Source organism: Physeter macrocephalus, chromosome 5, assembly GCF_002837175.3.
Source record: "Physeter macrocephalus isolate SW-GA chromosome 5, ASM283717v5, whole genome shotgun sequence".
Classification (NCBI taxonomy): Eukaryota; Metazoa; Chordata; class Mammalia; order Artiodactyla; family Physeteridae; genus Physeter; species Physeter macrocephalus.
The window spans coordinates 60831445-60848528 of NC_041218.1; the positions used below are offsets into that span (position 1 = coordinate 60831445).

At 39.2% G+C, this 17084-nt stretch overlaps 1 protein-coding gene across 18 annotated transcripts in view; it reads left to right on the forward strand.

The window, feature by feature from the left end:
- DYNC1I1 (dynein cytoplasmic 1 intermediate chain 1) overlaps positions 1-17084 on the forward strand; it is a 495519-nt gene that overhangs the window by 338020 nt on the left and 140415 nt on the right. For all 18 annotated transcript variants that reach the window (XR_008617419.1, XM_055085000.1, XM_055084998.1 and 15 more), the window contains 3 exons: positions 7926-8015; positions 14450-14612; positions 16644-16743. Coding sequence is in view for 17 of the 18 variants with exons in the window: in XM_055085000.1 (XP_054940975.1) it covers positions 7926-8015; positions 14450-14612; positions 16644-16743 (353 nt within the window). In the remaining variant the exon portion in view is untranslated. The remainder of the gene's footprint in view (positions 1-7925; positions 8016-14449; positions 14613-16643; positions 16744-17084) is intronic.

Genomic DNA, 17084 nt, shown 5'->3' on the forward strand with positions numbered 1-17084 from the left:
GGTGAAATTGGCAAACTGTACATGAAGCTGGTCCAAGGATAAGGTGACTTGAGTGAGTTCTGTACGGGAGCCCTCACTGTCTGCTGTACAAACACATGTCTACATTCACAGTCCGATTCATCACGCCTACTGGCAACTGAACCATGCTAAGCCAAGTTCTCATCATCTGTTTCTTGGATTATGGCTATAGCTTACCTTCTAACTGTCCCCCCCATTCCAGGCTCTCCCACTCCCCTCCAGCCTCCATATTCTTAAACAAAATCAGACCTTGTCTCTTGAATTTTTAAAAGCCTCCAGTTTCTCTGCAGGGCTGGATGGCAGTTATAATTTTCATCAAAGGTCAGACCGCCCCTTAGATATATTAGAATATACATAAAGAGCTGGCTGGGAAGGAGATAAGTGAGGTTTCAAAAGTCATATTTAGCATCTCCAAGTGCCTTGAATTCCTTTTGAAAATTTAAATAATATTTATGGATCAAATGAGATGTATGTTTATTAAAAAGGGGGATACTGATCTCCAGAAAGAAGTCCAAACTTGTTCTGTCATTCAAGGTCCTACATGGTGTGGTTCACACTACCTTTCCAGAACAATCACCCATCTTGCTATTCCTAGTGTTTGTACTTGACGTTGATGATACTAACAAGCGTAGGTCTTTGAGGGACTTTTTGTCTGGTTCTGGAGATAAATGCAAAACCTAATTTCAAGTGGTCTTGGCTGTGTTATCATAGAGATACAAGGGGGAGCAGTGGAAGGGGTCAATGTGTGGAACAATGGAAGGGGTCAACAAATCTGCTTGGGAGGAAGTGTTAAAGCTCCAGAGATGCATCACAAAGAGTTAGTAATAATCACCTCCTGGACATTGGAGGGAAGACCAAGACAGGCAGAAAAAAATAATGCGCATTGCCTTTGAGGCATGTACCTGCTGGGATTTTGGGTGATTGTGCATTGTCCAAGATGCAAACTGAGGTAGAAGAGACAAGAAGTTATGGGGTTTTATACTGAAATTTATACGAAACTACAGAATTTTTTTTGGTGGAGAGAGGATAAACAGATGTATTTTTTAAATAAAAATGAAACTACTAGAAATACAGAGCAAGACTGGTAGTAGTAGAAAGTACAGTCAAAAGGCTATTGTGGGCTTCCCTGGTGGCGCAGTGGTTGAGAGTCCGCCTGCCGATGCAGGGGACGCGGGTTCGTGCCCCGGTCCGGGAGGATCCCAGATGCCGCGGAGCGGCTGGGCGCGTGAGCCATGGCCGCTGAGCCTGCGCGTCCGGAGCCTGTGCTCCGCAACGGGAGAGGCCACAACAGTGAGAGGCCCACGTACCGCAAAAAAAAAAAAAAAAAAAAAAAGGCTATTGTAATACTACGAGAGAGATGGCAGTGGCCTGGATGAGGGCAGTGCAGAAAAGACAGAGGTGGATTCAAGACAGATTTTGGAGGAGGAATTGAAAGGACTTAGAGACCCCATAAGCTCTGATGGAAAAGATGAATTAAAGGTGGTAATGTGATATCCAACTGTGAACCTGTGTGTAAGGTGGTACCATTAGGTGGGATGGAGAATGTAGTCAAAGGAGCCGATCTCAGCGGAAGGTGGGAGTTCTGCTTTGAACACGTCGAGTGTGAGGTGCCTGGGGGACATTCATGTTGGAATGTACAATACAGAATCTGGAGCCTAGAAGGGCTATCTTGGCAGGAGATATCCATTTGTGGGTGATGATGGAAGACAGATGTAAATATTATCCAGAGTGACATTTGATATGAGAAAAGATGAAGCCAAAGACAGAACTGCAAAGAATATCTTCATTAAGGTGAATTATTTTTTAAATCGAAAATAAATTTTAATTTGAGAGATTAACTCTGTTTTTCTGTAGAAAAATTTTAAACATGTTGTAAAAAGAAGCCCTATCTGAAATAGCCATACATAGACTTATATAAAAGTGACTAGGGCATTTGCTCTTAAGTTAAGGGCAATACATCTAAAACACAAAAAAGAAAACAAGAGCTTTTGTATCTCGCCAAGTCTGTTCACCAACAGTAGCACAGTAGTAAGTTTGATTTAGAATTGACTCTGTGTTCTTGCCATCCCTTTTATCTTTTGGAAGCTAGTGTTCTATTCATTTCTAAGCCACTACTTATTTTATCAGTTTCAACATTCACAATTTTTCACATTAGAATTGATGTATGTTATAGTTTAATTAGCAGTAATCAGTTTTCTTAGTGGTGCATAAAGTAATTGTGTATCTTACAGTCTTTGGCCTGTTCGATTCGAAGTCATATGGTAATTGCTTTGTTCTTGCCCCTTTCGAGAAGGATGTAGTGAAATGGCCCACTCTTCTCCCTGCTGTCCTTCTCCCCCTGACCTGACTTAGCGGTCCTCCATGAGGCCACAGCCCCCTTGTGAAAAGCCAGGAGCAGGGTGTCAAGGGCCCAGGCCAGGCACTCAAAGCCTCTTATCCCGGGGTTTTGCAGGCCCTGAGAGAGCCGGGGAAAGCAAGAACCCACTGACCTCATAAAACTCAAGCCCTTCTCTTCACAGAGGGCCACCCCGTATCACTCGGGATTCTGGTTGCCAGCAGCAGGCACCGAGTCCAGTGGGATTTACTGGAAGGAAATCTGGTGCTGATACCACCTCTAGTGAGAATTAGTGGAAGGAAATCTGGTGCTCACAGAGTCAACAGGAGGCAGAAGGGACAGGTTTGGAAAAGGGCAAGACCAAGGGAACCCAGCCCGCGGAGCTCTGGAGCAGTCTGGCCAGGATGTCAGACACCGCCGCGTGTTGCCCCTCGTTAATCCTAAGTGCCCCCTCAGCTTTGCCTCCTGGCTCCAGAGACAAAGCCCCTGTTAGGAGCAAAGCCCAGATCCTGCCTGTGTCCTGGTCACCAGGAAATGGAGAGCAGGAAAATGTCTCCCCAGGGCGTCAGGAGAATAAAGTAGGGTCCAGCAAGGCGCCAATACAACAGTAGTGCAAGGGGAATCCCGCCCCCCCAAAGACAGAACGGGGTTTTGATGTTGTACTGCCAACAGTGACGAACGGTCCCCTGCACTTCCTTTCCAAAGTCTCAAATTTGTGAGGCCATCAGAGCAGCTCAACCCTCAGAGGACTGTGGCGTATTCAAATTGGTGACATTGACTTCATTCTCAACCACCGACTGGTGGCGGAAACTAACCTTTTGGGAGCTCATATAGGAGTGAGGCCTTGTGCTAAGTGTGTTATGTGTAATTGCTGCCAAACATGCAATTACCTGTGTTTAGACCTTGAGAAAATCTTAAGGAAGGAGGACAGTGATGAGCAAACATTTTTCCAACTAGAGAGAAAGAAGGCAACAACTGCAGACGGTAGAATTTGGGTGCTAAATAAAATAGTTTCTAAAAGATGCTATTGTTTGAAATTAGCCCCTTGGGCTGACAGGCAATTAACTTCTGCCAGTAGTTTAATTTCTCTTGTGTACCTGGTACAGGAAACTGTACATGGGTGGTAATTTTTTTCCCTCCAATCTCAGAGGAAATGTAACCGGGTATGAATTAGTAGCACAACTCATATATCAGTGGTCTGTAGCGGTTCTACATAAATCCTTTTCTTTAAAGTTATTTAACTGTTTTGAAAATGGTTTCAACAGAAGTAATTCCAATTGCACCAGAAAGGAAACCAGAGTCTTAAAGAAAAATATACTGTCTTTGCTGAGCAAGGCAAACATATCAGTATGCAGAGAAACAAACCAGTCTCTTGTGTTTTATTTCCTTAACAAATCCACTGAAACACTCACTTTCTGTCTTTAAAAGGATGATAGACAAAGAATTCTGTGGCCACTAAAAATTAATGCCTGCAACTGGTTTGTAACTACTTTAAAAAGGCAGGTACTGTTTTTAAAATTTATTTCTCTTTTATTCACTGTATCTCATTATGGGACTTTGCACATATTATAAGAACTCATTTAAGAACTCACTGGAAAAAGAAAAAAAGAACTCATTGAAAACATACTCTCTGGGGAAGTCTTTTCTGTTTAAAGAATTAGATAACCTGCTATTTCCCCACCTACTTCAAAAATAAACTAACACGCTTCTATCACAATCTAGCCCTTTTTATAGCCAGGCCCTTATAGAATAATATATTTCCTAAAAGCTCTAAGTGGCACTGTCTGTCATGACGTTGCTTTTGATTCTTCCAGGATTTTTTAAAACAAAAATCCTTATAGCTGTGAAAGGTGAGAACTTGATACTGTTTAAAGCTGACTAGCCAAAGTCATTTGGTGAAACTGACTTTGTTTTAAGAACTGAAAAATGTGAATGTACAAACTAGGTGGTTCTAATAAAAGCACAATTGTTTTCCATAGTCAAAGGAGCTGATAATAAAGTAATTTAGACCTTGACCTATTCCACCCTTTGGGTCTATGGAGTGAGATGGAAGAATCTATTTGTTGTTAGTTTTACTTCCCCAAGATCTTCCCATGGCTCACGCCTTAACGCCTTGAAGTTTTTCTCAGTGTGGCCCTTCCTGACCACTCTATTTAAAATTTCACCTCTTCCTCCCCTTATCAGCATGCCAAATGTCCCTTTTCAGCTTTCTCTGTCCCCATCCCACTTACCTGACACAGTGTATGTTTTGTTTATTTATTTGTTTGCAGTTTCTCTCCCCTAACTCATGGAAGCTCCGTGACATGAGCACAGAATTTTTTTTTTTTTGTCTGTCTTGTTCCCTGTCCTGTGCCTGGCACCTGGCACATAGTAAGTGCTCAGTAAATATTTTCTGACATACAAGCTAAGGCAACATTTGTTTGACGGTTTCTCTGTATGGATGTTTGCAACTCTCCTGGTGGTTTAAAAAGCAATTTCACGTCAATACTTTTGTTTATTCTCACAATAAATTTGTGTTTTAAGACAGGGTTATTATCTCAATTCAGCAGATGAGGAAAAAGGCCTCAGAGAGTTTCTACGAACTATGTAAAGTCAGGGGCTGGCAAGTGGTAGACTCCAGCCTTGAACTCAGACCAATTACTTCCCCTTGAAATGCTGCTCCCACCCAAGCTGTGAATCTGTCTGGCTGAAGGAATACAGCAATGCTTTGTAGTAAATGTTGCTGGTCAGGTCTCAGGAGAGTGTATTCCACAAAGTAAATAAGAAGAGTGTGGATGTAGCATATATAGTTTTGATAAATAAAGCAACCCATCTGTTTAGCTCTGAAGGGTGTGAAACCTAACTTCTCCTCAGCTGAGTGTTACATGCGCTGACCTCCGGGAATTGGGAGAGCGAACCATGCGATGTCCGCCTCTGAGAGCCTCCACACACCCCTCCTTACCCTGCAGCTGAGCAGCGCACCTGCTGTGCTTCAGGCTTTTCTCCACAGCATTTCTACGTCATGACAGCTGTGGGTAGGGAGGTAGTGTGCGTAATGGTTAAAGATCAGATCAGATCAAAACATGCAGAACCAGACAAAACTTGAAGCTTAACATGGTTGGGAGTTTCTTTGGGGGAAATTACTGTCTCCTCATCTATAAAATTAGGTTGGTAGTACCAAGTTCGGATAAATAAATTAGATGTTACAAGTAACGCCTTCATCACTGCTTTAGTTGTTATTATTGTATATCTCATTATCTCTTCTACTAGATTATAAGATCATAGAAGGTGAGGCACGCTACTGGCTTTATTAGTTTGCTAGGGCTGCCATAACAATGTCCTATAAACTGGGCAGTTTAAACTGTAGAAATTGAATGTCTCACAGTTATGGAAGCTAGAATTCCAAGATCAAGATGTTGGCAGGGTTGGTTCCTTCTGAGGGCTATGAGGAAGAATCTGTTCTATGTCTCTGGTGGTTTACTGGCAGGCCTTGGCACTTCTCAGCTTGTAGAAGCATCCCCCAGTCTTCTCCTTCATCTTCAATGGTATTCTCCCTGCATGTGAATCTGTGTTTAAATCTCCCCTTTTTATAAAGACACTAGTCATACTGGACTTGGTGCCTGCACTACTCCAGCATGCCCTCATCTTAACTAACTATATCGCAATGACACTATTTCCAAATAAGGTCACATTCTGAGGTACTGGGGGTTAGGATTTCAACATACAAATTTGGGGAGGGGGACACGGTTCAACCCATAACGTGGGCTTTGGCACCTTTGCATTTGTTGTATTTACTTGTATTTAGTAAGTGCCAAGGAATCCATTGGATTTAAATACTTGTCTCTAGAAGGTTCAGAGATGGAGCTACTTCCCCAGCAGATTAGTGGCCTTTTGAAAATTGCCTCTCCATCCAAGGTTTACCAGAAGAGGAAACTTCCCTCCCGCTAGTGCCTCACTGGGCTTTGTGTTAGGTCTTTGGGTCAGGAAGATACATCATGTCGAGGTGAATATTTTGTTCAGGACCTTCCAAGCTGGTTTTTAATGGGCAGAGAGCAGTAATATCTTTATATATAAAGATTTAGATGTGTTATTTATAATTTAACATGTTAAAGGTCTATTTGTCTAAAGATCTGGGTAACAGTGTACTTTTCAAAATTTTAAGTGCACATTTTTGTCTCACAGGTATGTGTTAGTAATAATGCGTTAGTAATAACTGTGTTAATGTGTTAATAATAAATGACAGTTTTCCTCAAAGGTGTTTTACATTCTTTCCAATGTGTGTTTAGTGTGATTATAAGGTAATGATGTTGGTTCCACAGTCTACACACATGCATATCGATTACTGTATTTCAGTATCTAAATTGCAATACTATACTTTACATATCCATATTTTTAAAATGGATATTCCTTCCGCAAATCACTTGCTTAATATAATCAAGAACTTTTAGAGCTGCTTTTCAGGCTATACATATTTGTTTGGGCATTTAAATATGCGTATATAATGCATTCTCTAAGTGGTTAGAGCTGAAATTTTGAGTTACTATAAATCTCAGGATTTATTGTGATGGAAATGGGACTCTCCATAGAGTTTTGGATCTTATAGAACGTCTGTAAATATCAATATTTGTTGAATGAATGAATATATGAATGAATGATGGGGGTGGAGGAAGTGAAGTCATTTCTTTTAAACTCCATTTGAGCCAATGAAATCAATATAATACTTGAGTGAAGGTAATATATTTTAAAACCATGGAAGCAAGTTTTAATTTTTTGTACTGTTTTATTCCTGTAAGTTGGATTTTCTTGTGACACTTTGTCTTGCCCCTCCATCCTCTACACCGTGACAGATGATTTCAAGCACTCTGCACTGAAAGGGACCTCCAAGAAAGGCAATTTGGGAGGAGAGACAGAGTAGGAGCACATTTGCTTAGGGCAGGAAGGGCACTGTAACATCTGGCGGTGGTGGCCGACTGGTACCGTTTGTTAGTGCTCATTAAATTCACATTAATGCATGAACTGCTCTGAATGTGTAAATGCCATTTCAGGTTGGTTGCTTTCTCCCAGGCCAATGGCAGTGACTTTGGGGGCCCTACCCCAGGTTGTTTACTTGCCAATGGCATTTGACCTGGGGTCAGACCTGTATTTAACCCTTTCCTGTAGGTCAAAACCAAATTAATTTGGTGAGAATGAAATTGGAAATGAGTCGTCTGTACAGCAGGTGTCCCCTGTGGAGAATGTGCTACAGGTGGAAACATTTTAAGATCTGTTCCTGGCCCATCCCCGAAGAAGCTTCAGAGGTCAGAGAGGCAATTCCAAGACATCCCATGTGGTGAGGGCCTGGAGATGGATGTAGCAGGTGCCGACTCGGGGCGGTTTTCTCAGAAGCATGGGGTACTTTCAAAGAGGCCCCTTTTGGAGATAATGTATTCATATATTCATAAACGTATATCTTGGGCATTCATCGTGGACTGATTTACTGAGAAGCCGCCCTAAATGATTGGAACTTTACCCTCTGCCCCTACCTCTCACCATCAGCCAGACACTTTGATTTGAAGGAAAGAATGTAATGCATTTTTCTCTTTCTTTTTTCTAGAGGATGAGGATGATGAGGAAATGGTAGAACCTAAAGTTGGCCAGGATTCAGAACTGGAAAATCAAGACAGAAAACAGGAGGTGAAGGAAGGTATGGTGTGGGAGCTAAATTGAGTCATCATTTTATTGCTGTCTTTTTAACCAACATAAGGGACTATAGAAGTAAGTAAAAATTAAACGTATACCTCCTGCGTGGAAGGTTTTCTGTGATTGATCAATACATTACATTTAGCAACATAAACTGTAATCCTTTATTTTTTTGACTGACAGAAGCAAATAAAATACAAACCATCCACAAGTCCAGCAACGAGTCCAGTCACATTTCCAGTAAAATTATTACTAAATAGCAGTAAAATAAGACACTTGTTATCAATTGACGTGTTATCTAGTTCACGCCATCATATATTCCCAATGATAACAGTAAAGGAAAGGAGCAGGTATAATTATTATGTCACTAAATTCTGAGGTTTGTTCGTGTGATCTACAGAGAAACATTAACCGTGATCATCGCTATTAACTATACTATTAAAAGTTTTCCTCCACACTCTGCCCATATCAGAAGGAGCAGCCTTTAGATGCTCCAGTGATAACAATGACTAGTATTTATTAGAGGCTTACTAGGTACTTGGCTCTCTCCTTAACACTCCAGAGATATTATGTACCCTTCGCAACATCCTTTTGAAGCAGATACTATTATTTTCCCTATTTTATAGATAGAGAAATAGGAAAAGAGAGGTTTAAAAATGAACCCATGGAAACATAATGTATAAGTACACGATCCAGGATTTGGAGTTGACTCCAAAGCCTATACACTTGCCCACAAAGCCATCCTCCTGTAATAGCACTGGATTTCAAAAAACAAGAAAGCAATAATGAAAAAAGAAAAGAAAGGGGAAGGCAAGAGATACTATAGTTGATGTTTCCCTAAAAATCTAATTTTATGTCCCTTTGAGATTTTCAGCCTTTGGAGAAAAAGAGAATTTTGAGATTGTCATTCTTATTGAGAAATGGAGTGTCCATGAGAATGGAGTGTAGATTTAAAAGATTCTTCCATATTTCCTACTAAATGTCCCAAGTTTAGAGCAACATAAGTCTAATTAGAATTTCATTTGATTTTTAAATTTTCAATTTGCCCGTGGCTCTGGCGAAGTGCATGGCACATGGTTGTCCCTGGGGACTTCGTAGGAGTGGGTATGTACTGGTCACAGGGACTCACTTCAACCTGCCCAGGCATTGAGTGAGGTGGATTACTGTCAAGTTCTAGGGTACGGCTGTAGGCAGGCAGTAGATTCAGCATCTTTAACAGTGGCGTCCACAGAAGGCACAAGTTACTCTTTCTGAGAGATTCTAAAAGGATTTGATTGAAGCAAGGTCACATTTAAACCTCCTACTAAGAACGTGTATATATTTAAGCTGGTGAATAGAATATCATTAACACAGGTGTAGCAAGAGACAAAATAAGTCAAAGTTTACTAAAATACCCTCACCCTCTTTTTTTTTTTTTTTTTTTTTGCAAAATATCCTTAAGATGTACTGGATGATAAGGAGCCAGGGTGTATTTTGTGTGTCTTGGCACGGATTCCCTCCTGCCCCCAACCCCAATCTCCAAATTCTCTTCTCTGGCAAAGCATTGCAACCTCCTTCTTAAGTTCTGAGCAAAAACACCCTCCAGTTTTAACTCTCACTCATGCTTCATGGAATTGATTAAAGTCCTGTTAAAAGTCCAAAAGAAGTTTGAAAGTGCATTTCCTGTTACTGCCCTGCCGTGCATCTTAAGTCTCTATTAATGGCTTTTCTGCAAATTAGCACATAATGGGTTAAAAGCATGTTTATGTTGGCATCAAACTCTCTCTGGCTATTTTTTTTAAAAGCAAGACAGTATTTTGCAAACTTTTTAAAGAATCTCTAGCAGATACAATCGTGGCGCCATTCATACAGCTGCATGGTAGTCAGGGCTGTGTCAGCACTTCCATAGGAACCCTGAGTTTCAGGGATTTATTACTTAGCCATAAACATTTGCTGTGGGCTGAAACTTGACATACACAGTTTCAAACCAGGGAACACATTTTTGAGAAATCTGGCCTTTTTTGGAGTTTAAAAAAAAAAAAAGTGCTGAGGGGGAGATGGGAAAAAAATCAGTGCTCACTAGCTTTTGACATTTTTGCCCATGTGACATCAAAAATGCATTAAACAGTAAAGAAATATGGGTTTGATTTATTACTCTTCTCGCTCTTTTTTCCACAACAGAGTAGAGAAAACAGCAGGTAGCTTTTAGCTTTCAATCAAATTTTAGAAAATTTCTATATGTGAGTGTCCTAGTATCTTCATGTTTAGAGATTTAAAGCAACAGAATCGGAAACGTGACTCTTGTAAATGCACATTAACTCATAAACCTCACATTAACTTCAGAGAAGGACATCATTCTTTATTAGTTTGGTTTGGTTTTCTTGCTCCTGTTTTTGAACTGATTTCACTGTAAAATTCAGTAAGAGCTACTGTCCCTATTTAATCTGATTAATATTTAAGTTATGTGGGTTTACTTATTTATTTTTTAACCTTTTTGATATATTCTTGAAAAATATTTAAAAGATGTAATTTTATATTAAAATTTAAAGCTACATCATTGAAACAAGGCAAGACATTTCTGAAATGGATATTTAAAAAATTACTTTTGACCTAAAGATGAGATTGTAAAATACTGAATATAAATTGTGGATTCTATTACAGATTTTACATTTTTACAGAGGAAAAAAAATCCAGGAACTCTAGAAATCAAAAGATATAGTGTCTAGTAAATAGAGTAAATCAAAAAGAAATTGAAAAAGTACACATTCAGGTCAATAAGAAAACTTAAGAAAGCATAACAAATAGGATAGAATCAACATGAGAGACACATAAAAAAGTATTTTCATGTACAATACCAAGACAAATTAACATTTCTATAATAAAAAGAATTAAAAGTAGACCCTAAAATAAAATTCATACTAGATTTTAATTTTGCAGGCCATGAATTCATAGAATTAGGCAGTTCTCTAAACTTTGAGTTTCATGACTCTAGTACGTTGTTTTCGTACTCCTTATTCAAGCTAAATATAACTGTTCAGGTAAATTTTGGTAAGTTTGAAAATTGTGCTGTCATTGGCTCATATGTAAGTCATATCCATGTGTACTACTTTTCCTGAAGAATCTTTATTTCTTAAAAAAGATCACTTTAAATGCATAAACATTGTTAGCTCTTGGCAGAAATACTCCATGTTGCAAAAACAAACAAACCTGCTATAATAGCAATTTCTGCTTAACTTGTAAGAAAAATCAAACATTATCATTGCCCTTGTTTTGCTCTGTTACGCCTGTTGGTATTAAATTACTTCCTACCTTTTTATGCAGAGAAGATGTTGAAAATAATTCTTTAGGTTCCAGGGATAGGGAAAAGCTGAAGAAACAGAGATTTTAGGGAGAATTTGGGGTCTCTCCTGGAGTAATACAATTCTGATTTTAATTGTTTATGCTTATATTTTAAGTTTTGTGGACTCCATTAATCAACTAATTTTTTTTTTTTCATGAAATATGATGTCTGGAGGGGTTTTACCTCCAAATACAGATTTGGGTTGTGGTTCCTGGATACTCCATTATGTTTTCATTACCTTGTAATAACACATCAATTTAAAGACTTTTAAATATGAGAGGTTTGGTGTTTTAGCGAAAATAACTATGGCTCTGTTTAACTCCTAAGTTGAATATTGTTTATGACTTTATTTATTTATTTATTTATTTATTTATTTATTTATTTTGCGGTACATGGGCCTCTCACTGTTGTGGCCTCTCCCGTTGCGGAGCACAGGCTCCGGACGCACAGGCTCCGGACGCGCAGGCTCAGCGGCCATGGCTCACGGGCCACCGGGGCACGAACCCGTGTCCCCTGCATCGGCAGGCGGACTCTCAACCACTGCGCCACCAGGGAAGCCCTGTTTATGACTTTTAAAAAGTACTCATCTGCACGTGCATCTTATTATTTTGTGCTAACAGATCATGTCATTTGATCCCTGTTAGACATCAAAGCTTAATATAAAATATGTTCTTTGTTTTGCTTCAGTAGCAATTTAATTTCAAGCCAAATATTGTATTGCCAAACATAATATCTGGAGACGCTACTGCTTCACTTACCTGAACTTGGCCTCTGCAAATACACTTTGATCAGCCATTTATGTTTCTCTTAGAGAAGAAGTTGTATGTCTTGAAAGCTGAGATCAAAATGACAGTAAGCTACAGGGAAGAAAAAGATTACAGAAAATTACACAGGAACTGTTTTTTATTCAAGGTAATGGACCTGTAAGGAAATATACAGGTGGAATACAAGTAGCTCAAAAAGATAAACAGAGAATAGAATAGATATTTTTTAAATGTAAAAACAGGAATAAAGGGAAAAAATTCCTATTTCTCTGCTTAATTTCAAGTGTGTCTCAAGTCATCCATCAGCAGTGACAAAAGCCGAATGAAGCTTTTAAAATAAGACATTCTTCTTGGTGCTGTAGCCTCCTTGTTTAGTGAAGTTTATTTATTTATCTAACAGTACTGACCAAAACAAAAGGACCCTAGCATTTTCCCCTTTACCTAGTTACATTTAGTAGTTTTACTGTTTTCTTGAACTTATATCAGGGTGAAAAAATTCAAATGCCTCATTTAGAAAGTAGACAAATTATATATAACTGCTAATTATTGAATGCTGAACTATTTGTCAGTATATTTAAGTCTTAAACCAGATTTAAAGTTTAGGTGTCATTGCCTCATTTTATGGATAACCCTGCGGCTTAGACAGCTTTCATTGATTAAAGAATCCAAGCTAGCAAATGGCGGAGTAACTCTTGGATTCCAGGTTGGTTTTGTAGAGTTCTTGTTATTTACAGTTTACACATTGCCCACTTCACCATTTCTCAAACTAGTGTCTGTGCAGCATTGCTCAGCAGATGTTGATGGAGGTTTTTGGAGTCCCAATACACATGGGCACATTTAGGGCTCTGTTGACTTCAGCAACAAAGAAATATTTCTGGCTGTATTTAGGGCTGCTAGAAACACCGGGGTGAGCTGTATTTGGAGATAATCTTCTGCTGTAGTGGATGAATCATGTTTTTCCATTTCTCAAGGTGTGAATCAACTACATCATAATCATTCTAATTTCTTGTACAAATACAGACCCTGGAGTCTTTCCAGACGCCCCTGCCTTTCAGTCTGGGGCAGGGGGAGGGGAGGCCAGAAGGGGAGAGACATTATGAACATTAAAAGCTTGAGATCTACTTCCATGGCTCTGCAGGAGGGCTTCTTGACAGTTCAGATTTCTCAGGACAGTGGCTCCAAGATACCATTAATCAAATCAAATAACACTTCCATAAAACATTATGCTATAGGTGGCTGTACCTAAATGATTCCTCTGACCAGGTGGCCAGGTAGAAATCGGTCCTGGTTATGAGGATGGTTGTGGAAGTGTTTGGGAAATCCTGTGGGCGAGTCATTTCCCCCAGGGACCCCTATGGTTTTAATGCACTACCGTCCTCTTGTAGCTTAAACTCCAGGAGCTTCTGGTCCTACTGGAAGAGTAATTGATCAAACATTTATTGAAGTCTCTCTCCACGAAAGTTGAACTGGGGTTCCTGAAGAACCACAAAGGTTCAGCTGACAGTTTCTGCCCTTAGGGATTTCTCACTCTGGGGGAGTTCCTAATCTTTCCTCTATAGTTTTATGTAAACCCTGCTACTGAAGGAACAGTTTATATAACCTAATCGTGACTCTGAGATGAGCTGACTTTCAGACACTATGACATATTGCTAGTTATTTAATCTCTTTGCCTTATTTTGTATCTTCAAATTTAGTCTTGTAAGATTAATCATGCTGGAAAAGTAAGGCATAATAACAATTATGAGGTGTCTTATAGCATCTATTTGTTCCATGTGTTTGTTTAAAAGCAGAAGATATCTTGGGTAAAGGTGGGTTTGAAAGGACACGTTTCAGTTTTTGAGGAGAATCTATATAACAATCAATCAGCCTTATCAAGTAACTATCTAAAATAAAATGAATTTATCAGTAGAAAGAGGAAAGGTGCTATCTGGATCATATTATAGATAGTTCTTAATTATTTAGTATGCGCAGCTTTACAATCTAATATACATGGTTTTATAGATTTCTCTATTATGTACTATTTGAGCTGTTTTTCAAGTTCAGTTCTAAAGAAAATAGCGTTCAGAACTCATTGTTAAAACACACCAATCATTTTCATTTGTAATATTTTTCAACTCTTCAAAATAGTAATTAGTCCAGATATGAAATCTTTTTGTAAAATTGTCAGTGAAGACATCTCAAAAACCTTTGGTGTGAATTTGAGAGTAATTTAGAATTAATATTAACAATGGTTTATTTCACTGTGTCTTATCACTCTTTTGATAAGCAATGTCTTTCAAGAGTTGGATTCCTCTTGAAATGTTTTAATTATCCCCTTTTTTTTTTTTCTTTCCCAACAATCTCTTACATAAATAGCTCCTCCAAGGGAGCTGACAGAGGAAGAAAAACAGCAGATCCTTCACTCAGAGGAATTTCTCATCTTTTTTGATCGGACAATACGGGTAATTGAAAGAGCGCTGGCAGAAGACTCCGACATCTTCTTTGACTATAGTGGTCGAGAGTTAGAGGAAAAAGATGGGTTAGTTTCTTGTGTGCATTTAAAAAAATACTGTGATAAGTTATCTGTTGATTCTAAATTCACTTATGTTTTGAGTAGGCAAGTTCCAAGCATAACAAATCAGAGGAGTATGAAATTCCAGAGGTGATCTTGCTGAACAGCTTTGACTAAGGGCTTTGGTTATGACTTCTGGCTTAGAGTTTCCTTGTAATTATCATGTGCTTCCATGAAATGCTTTTGAACTTGATATCTGGGGAACAGTCCAGGTGATAGAGACTGGCAGAGTCATGTACATTGTCCTCTGAGAAAACATAAGCAGCAAAAGGAGATTTGTGTTATATCCAGTAGGTCTATTTTTGATGTCTAAGCAAACAGGAAGCCGAAGAAAATAAACATGAGATATGGGAGACCTTAACTGATGTGGGAGACAGCAAACAGAGACTGGGAGCTCTTTCCTCTTTTGATGCCATAGGATTATGTGTATATGCCTTTTAGGAAATACGACTGCCATTTACTTTTAACTAACCATTAGAAGTAAATGGCCCCAAATGACTTTCCCTGTGACTGCAACATATGTATTATACTCGGCAGGGGCTGTCAACCATCTTCATGTGGATAATTGGAGGCACTTTATGAGCTTTGTGAGAGATATAGCTGGTTTTTAGCCACCAATTTCTTTTGGCCAAGAACAATACGAAAAGATGAGATTACCTGCCTTTTTCATTAGACCTGACGTTTTACTACTTCTGAAATTCAAATACATTGTCAAAGGCCAACCTATCATCATTGAAGATGCTCAAGGCAATGTAACAGTGGCTCTGAAAACAGTTTCAAAAGGGAGTTCTAAAAATGTTCTAAACAGTTGACAGCATCGTTAGAATACATCAAAGAGAATAATATTTTGAATGTATGTGTTATATTTGTTTTCTTTTAAAATAATATTTTGAATATATGTGTTATATTTGTTTTCTTTTAAAAAGCCATTACTCTATGGCTCAGTTAGTTTTCTGAGTCCTCTTTCCCTCTGGGTGCCTGGCACAGTGTTATACTGGGTTCCTGGCAGATATTTGGGTGCACGTACCTCTTGCCTGAGTTTGCAATGGCGGAGCTGAGGAAAGGTTAGCAGGGGAAAAAAAAAGTCATAATAAGTCAGCTGCTTGGAGCCCAAATACCTAATCTGAGGTCAAGTCACCCAGTCTGAACAAGAACTATATAGGACAAGTGATACAGGGTGCAAGGCAATGGAATGAAGCAAATAAACAGAAAAGAAAGGTGAGTGTGGAAGAATTCCTGAACTGAAGCCCAAGGAGTATAGGCAGCTTTTTATGCAGATCCCATAGCTGCTGACACAGAACAAGTATGACTCAATTTAAACACTCAGTCTTGTGGAGCAAATGCATGACCAGTGCAGAGTTCTTCAGAGGAGGTTTTGCAGCCAGTTGAATATCAGCCAAGTAAACAGTAGCCAAAGTGTAATCCTCCTCCACCCAGATGCTATTTTGGTCTATGTTAAGTATCTAAGGTGTTTGGTGAATCCGTCACTCCCCAGCAGGCCTGTCTCACGGTGGAACTTTTCACTTGCTATTGAGCATGGAGGCAACTGCCACCTTCAATCAGAAATTACAGGTAAAGAGAAACATGCATATCATTTCTGGTCTAAGGCCAGATAAGGTGATATTGATACCAAAGAATCTCCAAATGTGCTGCGCTTCCTTGAGAGCTGGGAAATTTCTTGTAAACTGTGATTCAAGGCAGAGCTTATTAGGCGGAGGAGAATGCTTTAGAACTGCTCAAGATAGGAACCTGAAACAAATTTGACATTTCACACCAGGCTTGGAACAACATGTGGAAACCTTTTCTGGGCCAGGTTAGAGAGAGCTTTGCAGAAAGGTGAGTTCATCTATGATCAGAGTTTGCTGTCTAAATTGATGCTTTGGCTTTAGAGAGTATTGTGCGCCATGCTCTTGCCATTTCATTCTTTCAGTATGAGCACTAGAGATAAAGCCCCGTTTTGAAGCATCATATTTGTCTTTGATGTTTAAACCCTCCTAGGGATGTCCAGGCTGGAGCCAACCTTTCTTTCAGTCGTCAGTTCTATGATGAGCATTGGTCCAAGCACCGAGTAGTCACTTGTATGGACTGGTCTCTCCAGGTAAGAATTGTTGCTGGGATGGGACAAACTGGACTTGTGTTCTCATGGCATTTGTATTTGAAAAAAATAAGAGAGAATTGCTCCACTATTTTGGATGTGTTCACTAACGTGCAATTTTTTTCTGTGCCTATTGGTTTTCTTTCTCATTTTACTGAAGTTTCAGTTTAAAATTTGCACTCTATTATTCATACACATTGAGTACTTACTAGGTACCAGACAAGGAGCCAGGCCATTCTGTCCATGAAACCGCTCTCACTAAGGTCACCATTGATTTCCTACTTGTCAAATCCTGTGGATTTTTTTTTTTTTTTTTTTTTTTTTTTGCGGTACGCGGGCCTCTC